This window comes from Vidua chalybeata, chromosome 19, assembly GCF_026979565.1.
Source record: "Vidua chalybeata isolate OUT-0048 chromosome 19, bVidCha1 merged haplotype, whole genome shotgun sequence".
Classification (NCBI taxonomy): Eukaryota; Metazoa; Chordata; class Aves; order Passeriformes; family Viduidae; genus Vidua; species Vidua chalybeata.
The window spans coordinates 7,286,553-7,304,687 of record NC_071548.1 but is presented as its reverse complement, the minus strand read 5'-3'; the positions used below and the strand labels follow the sequence as shown (position 1 = coordinate 7,304,687).

The following is an 18,135-nucleotide window of genomic DNA, read 5'->3' as shown; positions in this document are numbered from 1 at the left end:
TGTGTTTTTTCCAAACATCAGGAAAATACACTGTCCCCAGCCCAGGCAATATTTATATTTTTTAAATCTCTCTCTCTACCCACCCTCTATATATTCTGTTCTTCTCTTCATGCATAGTTTATCTATATAGTCTCAGCTGGGTAGATTTAATTTTGGTAACCTCTGAATCACCTTTTTAACCATTCCAATACGCACTGCAGAGCCTCCCTTTTTCCCTCTTTTTCCCCTTCCCAAGCATGAATGTTTGCCTGGACCTTTCTTTTGGAGGCTGAATGCCAGAATGGAGCTGGAGGTGGCTGTGGAGAGGGCAGGGAGGAATCCCAAATGGAGAGATTCCCAGAGAAGCCAATCTCCTTTCTCCAGGGAGGAATCCTAAGTGGAGGGACTTTGGGAAGCCAGTCTCCCTTCTCCCAGGGAGAAATCCCAAATGGAGAGATTCCTAGGGAAGCCAGTCTCCCTTCTCCCAGGGAGGAATCCCAAATGGAGAGATTCCTAGGGAAGCCAGTCTCCCTTCTCCCAGGGAGAAATCCCAAATGGAGAGATTCCTAGGGAAGCCAGTCTCCCTTCTCCCAGGGAGAAATCCCAAATGGAGAGATTCCTAGGGAAGCCAGTCTCCCTTCTCCCAGGGAGAAATCCCAAATGGAGAGATTCCTAGGGAAGCCAGTCTCCTCACTCCCAGGGAGAAATCCCAAATGGAGAGATTCCTAGGGAAGCCAGTCTCCTCACTCCCAGGGAGGAATCCCAAATGGAGACTCCCAGGGAAGTCCTTGCTCCCTGCTGGTACCTCCAGCCCCGGAGCCCGATGTGTTCAGCCTCCTTTGATGTTCAGGGATTAAGGGTTAAGGATCTTTCTGCTGGGCCTCAGCCTGACACACTTCCTGGGAATGGCTTGGTGCCCACTGGAGCTGGGGATGCCCCTTCCCATCTCCCTGCAGGCCCCCTCCCTTCTCCCAGGAGAGTTCCAGGAGGTAGCCGCTAGAATTAAAGTAACAAGAGGTTAATGAATTGCTAAAATATGCACCTGATGTCAAAAGGAGCATTCCCCACGCTTTCCAAGGCTGTAAATACCCCAAATCCCAGGGAATTGGCACTTCTGGCTTTCTGCGAAGCGAGCTGAAGTAGGACAGGCGCTGCGCTGGGGTTTGTTTGTTTAATTTTCCTTCAGACAGTGGGATGCTCCAACCTTCTTCCCGCTTTTCCTCTGTAAACACTGTGTTGCTTTAATTATCAGCACGGAGAGCTCCAAGAACAATAATCTCTGGCGCTGGGGCTGGCCCGGAGCCACCCGTTGCCCCGGGAACAAACGGTCATTCATTTTGCAACCCCTGCTGAACCCGAATGTTTACATCACACGTTTCGCTCCACGTGGTGGGGTGGGGAGAGCAGGAATATTTTTGCAACACTTAAAAGTTATGAGTGTTCTGAAATCTCTTGGCATTAGCAGTATAAATTGTGGAATAGCAGCAGGTGTTTATGCTCCAGAGGGGGAAGGTGTCAGGGATTCGTTGCTGCTGGGCTGAGGCAGAGAATGGGCTGGGATTGGGGGTTTTCTCCCATTTCCTGCAGGTTTCCTTAAATATTTTACCCTTTTTACAGTCAGGTCTTGCCTACTTACGACAGCCTGGATGAGCCTTCTGTGAAAATCATGAGCTCCATATTTGCTTCTTCCCTAAACGTGGTCACCACCTTTTACATCATGGTAGGAACTTCCCCTTCTCTTCCCTTGCCAGAAATCTGGAGGGGCCACAGGGATGAGGATTTATCTACAGCTGGGGCTGCTTTCTGCTTATCTGTATTTATTCTGACTGATAAGTTGTCGTGCTGAAAGCAGAGTTAGGTGGGAGGTGATGAACCCAAGAGCACAGGGGGCACTGGGAGAATCCAGGTTTTCAGAGTGGCATGTTTCCTTGGATGGAGGCACAGTGAGGCCCAGCTCTTCCTGGGCCCAGCCTGGAGCAGGGGCTGCTGCCCAGAGTTTGGGAGAGCTTTTTCCAGCCTGTTTTGAAGGAAGTTATGCCTCATAAGGCAGCAGTTAATAAAACTGGGTTAATAATTCCTGAGGAGAGCCTTGGCCCACGAGCCAGGCTGCTGCAGGGAAATGTGACAGCCCCTCTGTTGGAGAGGGACAGTCCACGGGCCTGGCAGCAAACAAAGTGTGTCCTCTAGGAAAACCCCTGGATTTGATGAGATGAGAAACTTGCTTTTAGTCAGTTCCCACTCTTGATTAACGACCTGTCCCAGGTTTTGGGGTGCCCATGGAAGCGACCTCACGTTCTCACTTGGCTGCTCCAACGGGAGGTCACTCCAAGGTCCTGCCCCCTCTGTGAGGAGCAGGTGTGAAGTGCTGGGAGTCCAACCCTGCTCCCCTCCCCAGGTGGGCTTCTTTGGCTACGTGAGTTACACCGAGGCCATTGCTGGGAACGTCCTGATGAACTTCCCTTCCAACGTGGTGACGGAGATGATCCGAGTGGGATTCATGATGTCGGTGGCGGTGGGGTTCCCCATGATGATCCTGCCCTGCAGACAGGCACTGAACACCCTGCTCTTTGAGCAGCAGGTAAGATCCCAGTGTGAAGCTTGGTTTTTGAAGGGTTTTTGTGACTCTTTGGCCTCTGACCAGGCCCCAAACCTGCCTTGGCTCCCTGAGACTCTGGTGATAGTGGCATGTGGCAGGCACTCGCTATCCCAAGGGACAAAGCCTCAACTCCCATAAAATCCTCAGTGCCCAGGGTGTGGTGACAGTGCAGCAGGGGCCTGTGGCCATCTGCAAATCCTGCTCTGCTCACTGGTTAATCCCTGGCACTTGGAGGTTCGTGGCCTCTCTGCAGAGGAATTCCATGGGCCAAAGGACTGGAGTTCCCAGTGTAAAGCACATGTCCCGTGGCTGCTGCTCCCTGCTCCGCTGGGGATTCCAGCTCTGGCATGGACATGTTACACAGCTCAGAGCCGAGGTGGTTTCTTCCCCTCAGAAAGAGGGAGAAATGTGCTTTTGGAAGCAGCAGAGCCTCCTCATTTCCTGCTGCTCCAGCTGCTGTCCTTTTGCCGGCCAGCTCATTGAGCTCAAGCTCCTGTTCCCAGCCTCGGAGCCCAGCCCAGCCCCATTTCTTCTTGCTTCCTCGTGTGCCTGCTCATTCCTGCTCCATTATTCTCACCCAGCACCTTTGTCAGCAGCCCTGGAGCAGCCCTTTCCTCTCCGGGTTCGGATGTCCCCTTCCTCCAGCGCCTCCCGGGCTGCGGTGCCGGCCCGCTGCGGGGGCGGGCAGTGGGATATGGGATCCAGCCCTCTCCCACACGTTCCACCTTTCCCAGGGCCAGTCCTCAGCCAGCCTTTGTGACTGAAGCTGGTCTGTCTGCTGGAGACTGTGAGTCCCTTGTGGCAGTGGCGTGTTCTCCTCTGTGCATTGTGCGCACGGAGCGCGCCGATGGGATTCAGCGAATAACAGTGAGAGATTGTGGGAATGTTCTGAGGCCTTTGTGTGGCCGCATAAATAGAAACCTCTTAGGCAGGAAATAAAACTTGAGCAATTTATAGCTCTAAATCCTGCCACTTCTGCCTGTGAGAAGCCCCCGGCTCTTTTCTCACGTTGGGAGGGCCTGAGGATGGGGGCAGACGGTCGGTGAGAGGCGGCGGGTGCAGAGGAAGAAGTGCTGGAAACACTTGGGAACACTTTGGATCTCGCCTGGGCTCAGCTCGTGGCTGGCTGGGCTCTGAAGGTGTCGCTTTGCCTTCCTCCCCCATCTGTGCAGCAGTGCAGCTGGGACCTGCGGGTCTGCAGGGCACTCTGGGGCCTCTGCCTTCCACACCTCCCACTCGGGAGATGGGATGGGATGGGAAGCAGAGGGCCTCTGGAATTCCTCCAGCAGCTGCCCAGCAGCACCCATCCTCCCCTGCAGTCTCCCTGGGGTGTCTCCCAGTCAGAGGGGCTGCTCCTGTGGTGGAAAGCAGTGGGAATGGCCACCTCTCCCTAGCACAGCCCCCTGTGACCTCTCCCTCCTGCTCCTTCCTCTTGCCCTCGGCCTTGGGCTGTTCTCTGAGCCCCTGCTCGAGGACTGGGGCACAGCCGAGGGGATCACAGTTGGGATGGGCTGGGGCTGCAGGGGGAATTGCTGAGGGAGTTGCTCGGGGGCTGAGGGAATTGCTGAGGGTCTGGGCACTGCGATACCAGGGCTAAGCTCTCCCCCTCCACCCTTGCCCTCCCAGCAGAAGGACGGCACCTTCGCTGCCGGGGGCTACATGCCCCCGCTCCGCTTCAAAGCCCTGACGCTGGCTGTTGTGTTTGGAACCATGGTCGGAGGCATCATGATCCCGAATGGTGAGTGAGGAGCTGGGAACAAGGGCTGGCTGCTTTCTCTGGGCTCTGTTATTTGTTTTCCTGGCTGGGGTGACCAGACTCACACCCCATCCTGCCCGGGGGCTCTGGCAGCTGTCCTGTGCTGCTGCTCTGGCACTCCTGGAAAAGACCTTTGCTGACTTTTCCTCTTCTTCCCAGTGGAAACAGTCCTGGGCCTGACAGGTGCGACCATGGGAAGCCTCATTTGTTTCATCTGCCCAGCTCTTATTTACAAGAAGATCCACAAGAATGCGCTTTGTTCACAGGTCAGTGCTGATGCTGCTTGACATCCCCCTAAGCCCTGTGCAGAGCCTGGGAACGTGCTTCATTTGGCTGCAGCACAGAAAACTGCTCAGCACCTCCTCCAGCCTCCCCCTCCAGTCTGCCCAGTACAGGTGGGAGCTGTTCTGGGTGGGTGTCCACCACTTAGGGATGCACAGACAGTGGTAGAGGTGCTGGCCCAAGCTGGAACACCAGCTCTTTTTGTCCCTCCAGCAGCAAGTGAAGCAGTCATTTTGTGCATAAAATGCTGCTTCCTGTGCTCCTGCGGGTGGGATTCAGGTTTTGGATCCTCAGAACAGGAAATCCAGGCAGCCTGTAAAACCTTAAAGCCTCACATCCCGACCTGCCCGGGCTGGGTAAAACAAACAGGGCTCCACGATGTGGTTTGTGCTGCCGACCCTCAGCTTTCTGCTTTCAACCAAAATAATAGTAAAAAGGAACACACACAGAGGTGTTGCTTCAGGAATTGATTTTCTGAGGGATTGGGGTCGTTCAGAGGCTGTTAGAAGTTTAACTTTTCCTTTTGCTCCAGTTTGAATTGGCCTCCTCAGGGACTGAAACAAAGTGGCTCTTTGCTGGGCTTGATCTCTCTGCTCCTGCAAATACCGTGGGCTGAAATTAACAGGTTTTGGGTTTTTTCCCTAACAATAATTTAATCCACTGCCTTTTTCACGGGCCTCTGTCCCAACATTCCCAGTCAGGACAGTGCTGGGCTGGGAATAAGGTTTTGGGCACAGTGTGGAGTCAGCAAGGGAGAGCAGCACGTTTTTGTAGGACTCACAGAACTGGTGGCTGGTTCTCTGCTTAATGACTTGTTGCTTTGCAAACCTACATGAATTTTTTAAGCAGGGTGTGTGTTTTTTTTCTTCCCTGTGCTTTCCCTGACACAAGGAAGTAGTCCAACTTTCCAGCTTTCACTCTGAATTCTGACACTTAGCTCCGAACTTCTTTGAGTGAAACCCCGAGCAGGAGTCTGAATGCCAGCCTGGGTTTTTCAGGGAAACAAAGAGCACTTTCAAGAATTGCCTTCTATTCCGGCTGAGCCAGAGTGTTTCCCTGCAGTGCCTCGAGGCTGCACTCAGGACAGGCTGAGCTCTCAGCCCGGCTGCTCGGGGTGGGACACTGGGGCCCTCACAATGCCTGACCCCAAACCCGGTCACGAGGCTGAGGGAGATGTTTGTCCTGCAGAAATCCCCACAAAGGAGGAAGGGCTTATCTAAAGCATCAGGCCCCGGGTTACTTCTCGAGGGGCTGGCAGCAAGCTGTCCAGCCTTCCCTGAGTGATCCATTGCCTGTCAGGTTTGCATTCCTGCTTGGAGCGAGAACACACCTGCCCGCCCTGCTCAGCACCTCCCCGCCTCCACAGCCCAGCTCGGAGCCCACCCTCTCCTCCCTCCAGGTCTTTGCAAAGGCTCATTTATTCTTTCCCTGGAGCTCTGTCTTTGGTCTCCTCCTTCATTCCTGCACTCCTTTGATCAGGTGCTCCACTCCATCAAAGTCAGCTCCAGAGGAAGGTGGCGGGCGGGGGGAGAATGCCAGCCCTGGGCTCAGCTGTCCTTCCCTTCCTGTCCCCGTCCAAACAGTGTACACGGACCTTCTCCCTCCTCCTCTGCATCAGCTTCAGCCTCCTTCAGAGCAGCAAAGCTCAGCGCCAGCTTTTGCACTTCTCGGGGTTATCTTGGCTCTTGTGCTGCTGAGAACTGGCTGCTTTTATCGGGCCACTTCTGGCACCCAGCAGCGTCCAGTGTGGGGCAGGTGGTGATGTGAAAGGCCAGGTTTTTACAGGAGGTGGTGCAAACTGAGGCTACGAAACAGGGGTTTTGCACTAAAAGCAGTGAAGAGGAGGATTTCAGGTTGGGGAGGGAAATGGGCAGAAGTTTGCTGGCCGGCAAAGGGCTTCTGCTGAGGAACTGGGAAGGATTGGAGCTGCTGCTCAGCTGGGCTGGGCTGGGAGTGCCCTGGTTGGAAGGGTTGGGTTGGAAAGGCAGGTCCCAGAGCAGTTAAAAAGCCCGGAGTCAGGCACACAGTGCTGTGAGTGAAGCAGGGAGAGCGTTCCCTTTCTTGTGGTTAAGCATCTGTTCCTGTAAAGGTCCGTGTCCCGCTGCTCCCCGGGAGCCCCGGTTTGGCAGAGCTGCCGTGGGGCGTGTGGGGGTCTGGGAGCAGAGTGTGCAACTGCCAGCAGGAAGGTGTTGCCTTCCCAGTGTTGACACAAGCTTGTCCGAGAGGCCCCTCCTAGGGAGGCTGGAGTTGCTGTTGTCCCACTTGGGGAAGAGGAGCTGCCGGAGGTCAGGAAGTGACCCCTGGGCTCGCTCCCGTGCGGGTGGAAAAGAGATTCCCTCTGCCCTTCCCTGGCAGCGCAGGGGCCAGCACACCTTCCCCAGCAGCACGTGCAGGGGCAGAGCCCCCCGAACACAGCATCTCTGAGGAGGGAGCCGGCAGTGACCGGGGCTCTGCATTCCTTTGCCGTGACTCCGGTCCCTCGGAACGCTCGGTGTCCAGGAGGACGGGGATGGCGTCACGCCGCACAAATGCAGCGTGTTTGCTTCCCGTGGCTGCAGGAGGAGGGCTGAGCTAATGGCTCTGCTGTGCAGAGCTGGATCATCTGCTGGGAGGAAGGAAGGCCGAGGGAGCGCGACCGGCCGAGGAAACGGCCACGTGAACTTCCTCTCCAGGAGAGGGGCCCTGGCCGTGCTGAGCTGCCCCAGGGCTTTCCACAGCCTCTCACCGTGTCCATGCTCAGAGGGGCTCCTGCAGAAAGGGCTCTGCTCTCCGTGGGATCACTGGGTCTTGGGCAGGTCGTTCCTGTGGGAGCAGAGCTTGGGGATTGGTGGCTCCTCTGCCTGGATTGGTTCCTTGAGCGCCCGAGTCCTTGCAGCCCTCACTCACATTCCTTCAGTTGCCTTGGTGGTCCCCTGAGCACAAACCGCCTGCTTTTCCATGGCACAAGCATCTCCATGGAATTAAGCCAAATTATGGTCCTCTTCATTCTGATCTTCATCTGGGGAGGGGGGAGCTGGGTGAGGGCGGCTCAGGGACAGCCCAGCCTGTGGGACTGCCACGTGTGCCCGTACCCGCTGCTCCGGGAGCTCGCAGCTGAACTCCAAATGTGCAACAATCAAAGGGGTTTCAATCCGAGGCATTTGAGCCCCTGGTTCCCCACTAAGATAAGAAACAACAAAAATCCTTTTAAAGCATTTAATGTTTTCAGCCGTTTCCTACAGCTCCCTCCTCTCCCACGTTGCTCCTGGTTCCTGTGGCACCAGAATAGATCCTCTTTGTGGAAACGCTCTTCCTCTCCGCTGTTGTTTCTGGAAGGTGCCAGAACAACCTCCCAGGCACAAAATGCATTTGTGCCGGGGCTGTGGATTGTGGGAGGGGAGGAAGTGGAGCAGCTCGAGCCCAGGGCAGCAGGGCAGGACCTGCTGACTCGGCGTTTACCCGGCGTGGGGGGTGGATGGCAGGATATCTGCTCTTTGTGCACCCCGGGCAAGGCAGGCAGCACATTCTGCTCCTGTTTCCTCTGCAGCAGCTCCAAGGCCTGGCCTCTGCTCCCTGGCCACGCTGCCCCTGATCCGGAGCTGCTCCACGTCCCGCCAGCCTTTTCCTTCCGAAGGCGTCGGGCTGTCTGCGGGGTGTGCTGGGAACGGCCCCTCCGGGGTCTCCTGGGCCCGGCTCTGACCACGCTGCTCCCTCTTTCTGGGTGACCTCCCTCAGTGGGTGAGGAAAGCATCGGCCCCTCCTCCCCCTCTGGAAGTGCCAGTGTTTTAATTCCTCCTTCCAATTTCACCTCTCCCCTTGATTTGCAGTTTTCTGGCAGCTCCTCGGTGGTAAAGTGCTCCCTGTGGCCGTTCTTGGTTTTCCCCACACTGAGAAGCATCTTTTTGTTGCGCTTTTTGTGAATTGGGATGTAAATCTGCACCGTGAGGGTTGGGAGTCATGGAATCATGCAATGGTTTGGGTTGGGAGGGGCCTTAAAGCTCATCCAGTTCCACCTCCTGCCATGGGCAGGGACACCTTCCACTAGACCAGGTTGTCCAAGTGCCATCCAACACTTCCTGTGACTCACGTGGAATTAGATCCTTTTAGATCAATTTGTCATCACATAACAAGCTGTAAAAATTCCTTTGCTGCTCATCACTTTCTCCTTTTCGAGGTAGAGAAATTCCAAGAGCCCTTCCCTCCACAGGATCCAGATTCCACCCTTCTATTTTTATCCCGTTCGATTCTAGCTTTCTGGGAATCAGGGAGTCATTTCTCAGCAGCTTCTTGAGCCCTGGGACCAGGACCTGTGTGTGGACATGTTATCCTTGCTTTCAAAACCGAGGAATTTTAAGCAGCTCCCTGGATTGGTTGGGGGCTGTAACCAGGCCAGGTTCCTCTGTGCTCAGCCAGACCTGATTTCATGGAGTTCTCATGCTGGGAATACCAGGAAATGAGTCTTTGCAGTAGGACTCGTCTGCCACATGCATTTTCCTATCCCTGGGTCCTGCCCACTCACTTCACTCACTTTTGAGCCTTTCCAAAGCCTTTCCAACAGCTTCCAGCCTCTGAAACAGCTTCCATTCCCATGGCTCTACACCCAAATATGAACCTCAGCCAGGAGGAACTGGTTTTCCTGTTTCTCTCTGACATTTCTCTCCCTAACACGTGTCACTATGCTGAGCTTGGAATTCTGTGGGAATGCCGTGGGGAGCAGCCCCCTTGGATTTCCTGTGCTCACTGTCCCTCTGGTACTCTGTGCAGATTATCCTGTGGATTGGGCTGGGAATGCTGGTGATCAGCACCTACACCACCCTGTCTGCCACCGAGGACACCCCTGTGAGGACGGAAGCAGTGGGCTTGGAGCACCTGGACAGAGAGGAGAACAGAATTGACCAGGATTCGGTCAAACTTCCAGGTATGTGCTTGCTGGAGTTGGGTTTCCCAGCCCTGTTCCCAGGTCACCTCTTAAAAAGAAGAAGTTTGTTTTTTTTTTAAAGTGTGGCGGAAGCAGGGTCATTTCCAGGCAGCTCCATGCATCTTCCCAGCTTCCTGGGGCATTTTCCCAAGAAAAGCTGCACTTCTGTCAGCTGGAAAAGCCGCTGTGACCTCCAGTGGTACGTTGTGGGAGTTGTTCCTTTGGGAAGGGAAAGGTGCAGGCCTGTCATCCCCTGGAGGGACAGAGCAGGGATCCCTCTTTGGGATGAGCACAGTGCCCACCTGGCCCACGGGACTGTTCTCGCCCTGTGCCAGCCCAAGGACCAGCCATCCATCACCCTCGAAGGCAGGGAAATTTATGGGGACTGCCTCTTTTTTTTGGCGCCGAGGGTATAAATTTGGCCTCGGCTTTCGCTCTGACAAAGCCTGTGATTATGCCTCAGCTTTGTTTACTGGTTCTTGTTATTTATTATTTGTTTGCTGGGGCTGCTGATGGAATTACGGCCGCTCCTCCCTTTCCCAGCTGCTCCGGAGCAAGGCCGTGGCGCGCAGGTGCCGCCTGACCCCGCGCTGCCCCTCGGCCCTGTTCCTTCGCTTCAGTTTTGTTTCCTTCTGCTCTCCTGTGGGGTTTTTTTTATTTTTTTGTTCTTTGGAGGCCTTGAAATATCCTCGCAGAGATTGAGAGCGGAAGGGAGAAAGGGGCTGGCTCTTCTGGAGATTATCCTCCCTCCTGGTTCTTGGCTGGGTTCCTGCCCGGCAGCTTGGAGCGTCTCCCACACCGGTGCTGCTGCTGATAACATTCGCTCTGGGGTTGCTCCGTGGTGGAGTTTACTTGTGGTTTACTCGTGGCTTACTCAAGGCTGCGTGTGCCTTGCCGGGCACGCGGATGCCGGTGAACTCCGAGCAAAAGACGCTCCCAATCCCTTAATGGAGCCCTCAGCAGGGCCTGGAGGAGGGATGCGATTGAATTCTTCCGTCTTGGTTAATTTTGGAGCAGTAATGGCCAAAGAACAGCTGCTCCTTTCAGGAGGAATCGCTAATGACACGTGTTCTGACTGGGAAAATAAAAAATCCCATAAAACACGGTGTCTGCAGGAGTTTGCTGAATCTTCTCCCCTTCTCGGCGTGAGCCGGGGCGGTGGAGCGGGATGCCAGGCTCTGATCATCCGAGCGATCCCGGGGCCCGCCGGCAGCAGCTCTGAGTGCTGCTGGATTAAATAATCCCACCCGGGAGGAAGGCGGGCTTAGTGCTCCCGGGTCATAAACTTCCCCGGGAGGAGCCCTGCGGTTCCGAGGGAAAGCTCAGCTGTCCCCTGAGGTCCCTTTGCCAGTGGGGGCTCCCTCCCCGGGGAGGAGGAAGAGGGGGGGGGAGATGGAGCCGAGCAGAGAAGGGGGACAAGGACCTGCAGGGTGGACGTGGGGCTGCCCCGGGAGAGCCACCTCTGCGATTCCTTGGATCTGTGCCTCCCTGTGCCTTTGCAGGATGTCGGCTTGACTAGCAATGAGAGGCGTTAAATGGTGCCCTTCATCCCCCCGCCGCGGCTCCCCCTGGCCCGCCTTGTTTTGCAGAGCAGGAGCTGCCGCCTGGAACGCGCCGCAGCAGCTGCATCCTGTCCTTCCAGGGGCGCAGGATGCGGGCTGGGCCGCCCCCGGCACCTGGGTGCCCTCCGGATGGGCCGGATTCCGCGCCCGCCGCTGCAGCAGGATCCCACGGCTTCTCCCTGGGCAGCGCTGCCGGGAGCTCAGCCCCTTCCCCAGGGCACACGGTGCCTTGTGCCCCTTCCCTGGCTGCAGGGTGCTGCTCCAGGCTCCTTCCCTGGCTGGAGGGTGCTGCTCCCAGCCCTTTTCCTGGCTGGAGGGTTCTTCCAGACCCCCTTCTTCCAGGCACAAGGTGCATCTGTGCCTCTGGGTCAGAGGGTGCTCAGCCCCTTCCCTGGGCACAGGCTTGCTCCGTGCCCTTTCCCATGCTGCCCCATCCAAGGCAAACCACAGGGCCTTTCCCCAGCGCTGCCTTCCCCGTCTGCCTCCCGCCTGTCAGCGTGTGAGAGGAGTTTTATTGGCCTCTTTGATGTTGTGGAGCCCAGAACTGGAGAGACTTTCATTAAAGCCCTGCCCCGTGGGCCCAGGGATTATGAATATTAGAACATTGGCCTTTTATGTGAACACGTATTGACCAGCGGCCTCGGAATCGTGTTTTTCCTAACGACACCCAAGTGCCCATTACAGCCCCAGCCTGTGGTGCTGGAGGTTTTACTGTCAGCAGCTCTTCGGGAAAGGGATAAAAACCCCTTCCAGCCCCGTCCTGCCGCTCCGCGCCGCGGCTGCGCCTCTGTTAAAAGGTTGCTAAGCTGCCTCTGAAAGCTCAGGAAGGCAATTATCCATTAAAAAAAAAAAAAAAAGAAAAAAAAAAAAGAAAAAAAAAAGCTAATTAGGCAATTTCTCTCCGTATTTAAAGCACCCTCGAGGGTCTCGGGGGGGATTAAGATTTTGTAATATTTTTCAGCTCCTTACTTGATCGTTGCTGCTTCATCTTCTCCCTGCTGTTGTGCAACGTTGGGTAACAAAGCCCTGATCCAGGCTCCTTGTGCAAGAGCCCTTTTCCCAGTGTGCCGGGCCCCGTGCTCCGGCCATCCCGGTGTCCTGGGGCATGGGGTGGGCTCTGTTACTTCAACTGGGGCAAAATTTGGGGTTGTGTTTGGCGCGCGGCATCCCTGCACCCTCCACCCCTGCCATCCGTGTGCTTTGCCCCCCAGAAGGAACCTGCCCGAGGCAGGCTGGGTCCCCGCCGGCATTCCCAGCCCCGGAGATGTGTGGAACGTGGCTCCTGCATCCTGCAGGAACAGCTTGGCTCCGCGGCGGCTCTCCCTGGTGCTTTGTGCGAGCGAGCTTTTAATAGTGCCTGTGACACAGAAAAGGAACCAGCAGCCTCTGGTAATTTGGGTTGGTTTTTTACTGCTGGTGCGTCAGGAGACAACTGTGAACTAATTTCAGGGATGCCATTCCATAACCTTGTGAAATCTGGACCCGTTTCGGGGGGAGGGAGGGCTCCTGGAGGCGCAGCTGGGCTGGGGGCTCCCCGGGGAGGGCCTGGCTCCCGGTGCGGGGCTGCTCGGCACGTCCGAGGGCAGCGTTTGCCCCCGGCCCTCTGCCCCGCTTGTTGGGCTCCGTTTTCCTTGGCACAGGCTCCTGGATCTTGCTCCATATGGCGCGATGAAGGAATTTCGGCAGATCTGGAGCTGCACTGGCACAAGCAGGTCCTGAACCCCGTGTCCCTGGTCAGCCCTGGGGTGACACCCTGGAGTGGGAGGTGTGTCCTGGAGGTCCTTGTGCTGTCCCTAAGGCTCCCTCTGGAATGGGGGCGAGCACAGCAGGGCCCATCCCGCTGCCTCTGCCCAGGGCAGGGGCTGTGGAAGCACATTTCAACTCCGGGGCTGTGGAAGCACATTTCAACTCCGGGGCTGTGGAAGCATGTTTCGGCTCCGAGAGGCTGGAAAAACGCGTGAGGAGGGATTTAGTGCCTGCCTGGGACCATTGCAACGATCCGAACCAGGAGCAGGGGGAGAAGGGAAGCTTTTAGGTTGCTAATCATGAAATTTTATGGCAGCCTGGAGAGGCTGTTGCCAAACCACAACACACCCAGGCACGCACACACACAGAAATCAGCTGCAGGACGCCCCGGCTTCCCCTCATGTGAGCAGAGCTGCTGGAGAGCCTGGGGGTCAGAGCGAACCCTCTCGCTGCTGCCTCACACCCCGGCCTCTCCTTGGGAGCCAAAAAGCTTTTACAGCCTCTCAGACCTTGCCTGTGATGTCCAAGGCCACTCATAAAACACGACGAGGCGCAGCGTTACTGGAGGACGCTCCAAAGGGACCTGGAGGGCAAGAAGACAGGCAGAGCCCCAGCAAAACTCTTCCCTGCAAAGCAGCCGGAGCCCTGGATGGATTTCCAGGCAGCCTGAGAGGTTGTTAATTCACGCCCTGATGATGAACTTAATTTTGTCTCCCGCTGAGCAAATGATGGCTTCGAGGCAGCTTGGTCTTATTGCGGCGTGGAGACTTTTGGGCTTGTGTTTTGTTTGTGTTTTGGGCTTTTCCTGCATTGTTTGCAGAGCGGGGAACGTGCCTCTGCCTGATTTATGATGGAAGCTGCCAGGGACACTCCTGGAGCAGAGCAGGGCCTCCCCCGGCCCCTCGGGCTGCCCTGGGCCCGCGGGGGGTTCACCTGCTGCTCTGGGCAGGGGAACTGCTGCGTTTAACTCCTCCGCTTCCTGCTGGCAAGGAAAGCTTCCCCCAGTCTTCCTTCTTATTTCCTCCTCTCTTCCTTCTTATTTCCCCTCCTTCCTTCTTATTTCCTCCTCTCTTCCTTTTTATTTCCCCTACTTCCTTCTTATTTCCTCCTCTCTTCCTTTTTATTTCCCCTCCTTCCTTCTTATTTCCTCCTCTCTTCCTTTTTATTTCCCCTCCTTCCTTCTTATTTCCTCCTCTCTTCCTTTTTATTTCCCCTACTTCCTTCTTATTTCCTCCTCTCTTCCTTTTTATTTCCCCTCCTTCCTTCTTATTTCCTCCTCTCTTCCTTTTTATTTCCCCTACTTCCTTCTTATTTCCCCTCCTTATTTCCTCCTCTCTTCATTTTTATTTCCCCCTCCTTCCTTTTTATTTCCTCCTCTCTTCCTTTTTATTTCCCCCTGAACCTCATCTCGCTGCTCAGCTCATCGCTCCCATCCGCTGTGGGAACAGCCCTGCCTGTGTTGGATCCTCCGGTCCTCTCCGACCGGAGCCATCTCCCGCCTCCATGAACCAATTAACAAGAAAACTTTCCTCCAGTAGAGTAAATAATTTCTTGCACTGGGGCCAGGATTGAGCTGGGAACATCCGCAGCCGTGCCGAGCGCTCCCCTCCCCGGCCTCGGCCTCCCGCTTCCCAGGGCCCCTGGCCAGGGCTGGGCACTGGTTCCTGCAGCCCAGTTCTTCCTGCAAAGGAGGAGTGTCCTGCCCTGACTTGCTGAACCCTGGGAAGTCCCTCAATGGAGAGGGGGACCCTTGGGTACTAGACTCGAATTTCTCAGAAAATCCAAGTCCTTTTCCCCTCCCACCATCGCTCCCGAAGCGAAGGAACGTGGAAAGCCGGCCAGCCCCGCACACGTCCCTCCTCTGGGTGTGGAGCTCCGGGCTGGACTCCGGGTTTCTGGAGAGGCTCAAGGTCCTGCTGGCACAGATCCCTCTGGGCCAGGAGTTTGTACTTAATTTTTTGTGAATTTTTGTTGTTCCCCTCCCGCCTCTCCCCAGCTCAGGCAAGGCCCACGCAGCTGAAGTTGTGGCAATCCCTTCTTTCCCATGAGTTCATCTCGTAATAAATCGCACCAGCCCTGCGGAGGGGGAGGAGAAAATGGAAAGATGTTTATAGAATTAATTCCCCAAAGGAAATCACATGGGGGAGGGCAAAGGGGGAAAGAGTTGGGAATTTTTTTTTGTTACAGAAAGATAGATTTTTTTTTTTTTTTAAGAGTTTGTTGGATGGAAAAAAATCTGCAGAACAACTTCACTGCTGGGAAACAATTTGATTTCCTTCTCTGCTGCTCTCCAAAGGAAGAGTTCACTCCCTGTGTGGGTTTCTGCCATGCTGGGGGTGGAAGGGACCCTTCCCATCCCGTGGAATGTGCAAAAGATTCCATGTGGAATATGCTGGTCATAACAGTGCTGAGCACAGAGGCTGGTTTGACTGGGATGTGTCTTCCAAAAACATTCCATCTCTTTGAGGGCAAGGTGGGGGGAAACTCCCCCGTCTCCCTCAGGAGTTTCCCCTAATTAATGCCTGTTTAATCCTCCTCCGAGAGGCATCTGAAGGGCTGTGGGAACACTTGGGCACTAAAAAGCAGGAGGAAAAAATCAAAATAAAGGAGGTTTTAAGATGTTTCACAGCAAGCAGCAGCGGGGGGGTGGGAGCTGGGCTGGAGCCCAGCTCGGTTCTGGTGTTGGGGGGTTCGGGGCTGGATCACAGCTTTATCTCTTCCAGTGCCGGGGATCCGGGTCTGGATTCCAGCTCGGTCTCTCCCGGAGCTGGGGGTCTGGGGCAGGGAGCTGGGGGGATGCTACCATCTGGTGGTACTGGCTCGCAGCAGCAGCCCGTTCCATCCCTGCTCCATCTCCGCTCCATCCCGGCTCCATCCATGTTCCATCTGCGCTCCATCCCGGCTCTATCCCTGCTCCATCCCGGCTCCATCCCTGCTCCATCCATGCTCCATCTCCTCTCTATCCCAGTTCCATCCCTGCTCCATCCCTGCTCCATCCCTGCTCCATCCCCTCTCCATCCCTGCTCCATCCCGGCTCCATCCCTGCTCCATCCCTGCTCCATTCTTGCTCCATCCCGGCTCCATCCATGTTCCATCTGCGCTCCATCCCGGCTCTATCCCAGCTCCATCCCTGCTCCATCCCGGCTTCATCCCGGCTCCATCCCTGCTCCATCCATGCTCCATCTCCTCTCTATCCCAGCTCCATCCCTGCTCCATCCCTGCTCCATTCTTGCTCCATCCCAGCTCCATCCCTGCTCCATCTCCGCTCCATCCCGGCTCCATCCATGTTCCATCTGCGCTCCATCCCAGCTCCATCCCTGCTCCATCCCTGCTCCATTCTTCCTCCATCCCGGCTCCATCCCCTCTCCATCCCCTCTCCATCCTGGCTCCATCCCCTCTCCATCCTGGATCCATCCATGCTCCATCCCCTCTCCTTCCTCACTCCATCCCTGCTCCATCCCCTCTCCATCCTGGATCCATCACAGCCACGCTTCCCTGCCGGCAGCTCCATAAAAGCCCACAACAGGGAAAACAACAAAGTAACCCCAGAAGAAAATCTCCCCCAGCCCCACCATGCTAAGGCTGGAGGGAAATCAGCGGCTGGGCTGGGTGGGTGAAGGGGACTGGGACAGACACAGCAATTCCCAGATCCCACACCTCATCCCTGTCCCCATCCTGTGTTTGCAGAGCAGAACCCGGTGGTGGAGGAGCCCGAGGATGACCGTGACAAACCCAAAGTGCCTGAGGAGAAGGAGGAGATGGAGCAGCCACAGATCAAGGTGCCCGTGCAGGTGCCCAAGAGGGAGGAGGAGAGAGGAAAGGTGGAAGAGAAAGTGCAGCTGGACCGTCCTGATCAAGGTAAAGGTGATCCTGGGAAAGGGAGCTGGACTGGGAGCTGGGGGTGTGTGTTGTGGGACTCTGAGACAGAGATCCTGAACTCTTCTCTTTACCCTCCCCTCATCCACCGTGGTGGTAGTGGTGGATTGAAGGTGATTTAGTGTTTGATGCTCTGGAGGCTTGTTGGGACTGTGGCCACCAGATGAGGGAGAGAAGGCAGGACTGGACAAGGGCAGCATGGAGCTGGGTGTACTGGGTGTACTGGGAGCCTGCTGCCTCTGACCCTGCCTGTCTCCCCAGGGATTGCCCTGCCCGTGGGGGAGGCTCATCGCCACGAGCCCCCAGTCCCACATGATGAGGTGGTCGTGGACATGGGGCGGGAACGGGAGGAATCCAGCGAGAACAAAGCGGCTCCCGGAGGAGCCAACGACCATCTGCTGGAGGAGCCAGCCAGGCTGAAGCCCCAGAAGGAGGCACTGGGCCCAAAACAAGGGAAGGAAGTGGCTGCCGAGAACCAGCAGCGGGGAGGGACTGGTGGGCCCGTCCCAAATGTGGAGAAGGTCCCAGAGGCAGCGGTGCAGCAGGGGGGAAGGCCACCCTACAAGGAGCCAGGGGAAGCCAAGCTGGAAGCCAAGGCACCGGCGGCCGTGCTGGATGGTGACACTGCCGAGGGGGACAAGTCACAGCTCCAGCTCCCCAGGAAAGCAGAGGAGGCTGCAAAGTCCGTGGAGAAGGAAGCAGACCCTGGTAAGCTCCTTTCAGAGCAGCTCAACTGAGCAAGCTCTTCTGGGCCTGTAATGCCCCTCGAGGCGGGACAGTTTGGTCATTCCCATCCTCATCCTGGTGCTTCCTTTTAACTCCACGAGTGGAGCACGTGAGTGAGCACAGCCCCTCCGGCAGCTGCTGCGGGAAGGGAGGAATCTGGTGGCTTTGACAGCTACTGCAAGAGCTGTCAAACAGTTGTTCGCCACCCGCCAAAATGTCAGGTGCCGTGCTGTTCCTGTACGGCTCCCAAATCACCGGGGACACGGAGCCGGGAGATCTTGACAGGGAACACATTGCCAAGTGCCCGTCTAAAAGCCAGTTAGAGCTGTTCTTGCATGTTAATTGGCCGAGGTAGTTAGTGCTGGCTCGCTGCCACCAGGCATGGGATTGTTAAATATTGGGTTTATTACTTCCCTCGCAGCCGTCGGGTTGGATACAATCGGTGCTGGGACGACGTGGAGGCGTTTTAGGGAACATCTGCACTCACAGCAAAGCTCTGTCGTCCTTTGCAGGTGAAAAGCAGGAGCTGCCCCTCCCAGAGAAAGCAGAACTGCTGGAGAACCGGAACACTGAGGAGAAACAGGAGAAGGCAGGGGGTGAGTGTGTGTCCCCGGGGCGTGCGGGGATGGAGCCAGTTCTCCCCGGATCCCTCTCTGTGGGAGGACGGTGTCTTGAGGCCACGGCCCCTGCAGAGCATCAGGTGGTGCCTGTCCCG

At 56.2% G+C, this 18,135-nt stretch overlaps 1 protein-coding gene across 2 annotated transcripts in view; it reads left to right on the top strand.

Annotated features, from left to right (window-relative positions):
* Positions 1-18,135, top strand: part of SLC38A10 (solute carrier family 38 member 10) — a 30,994-nt gene that overhangs the window by 9,124 nt on the left and 3,735 nt on the right. For both annotated transcript variants that reach the window (XM_053959987.1, XM_053959985.1), the window contains exons 7-14: positions 1,597-1,699; positions 2,375-2,557; positions 4,202-4,313; positions 4,491-4,597; positions 9,357-9,510; positions 16,506-16,676; positions 16,956-17,402; positions 17,933-18,016. In XM_053959987.1, the coding sequence (XP_053815962.1) occupies positions 1,597-1,699; positions 2,375-2,557; positions 4,202-4,313; positions 4,491-4,597; positions 9,357-9,510; positions 16,506-16,676; positions 16,956-17,402; positions 17,933-18,016 (1,361 nt within the window). The remainder of the gene's footprint in view (positions 1-1,596; positions 1,700-2,374; positions 2,558-4,201; positions 4,314-4,490; positions 4,598-9,356; positions 9,511-16,505; positions 16,677-16,955; positions 17,403-17,932; positions 18,017-18,135) is intronic.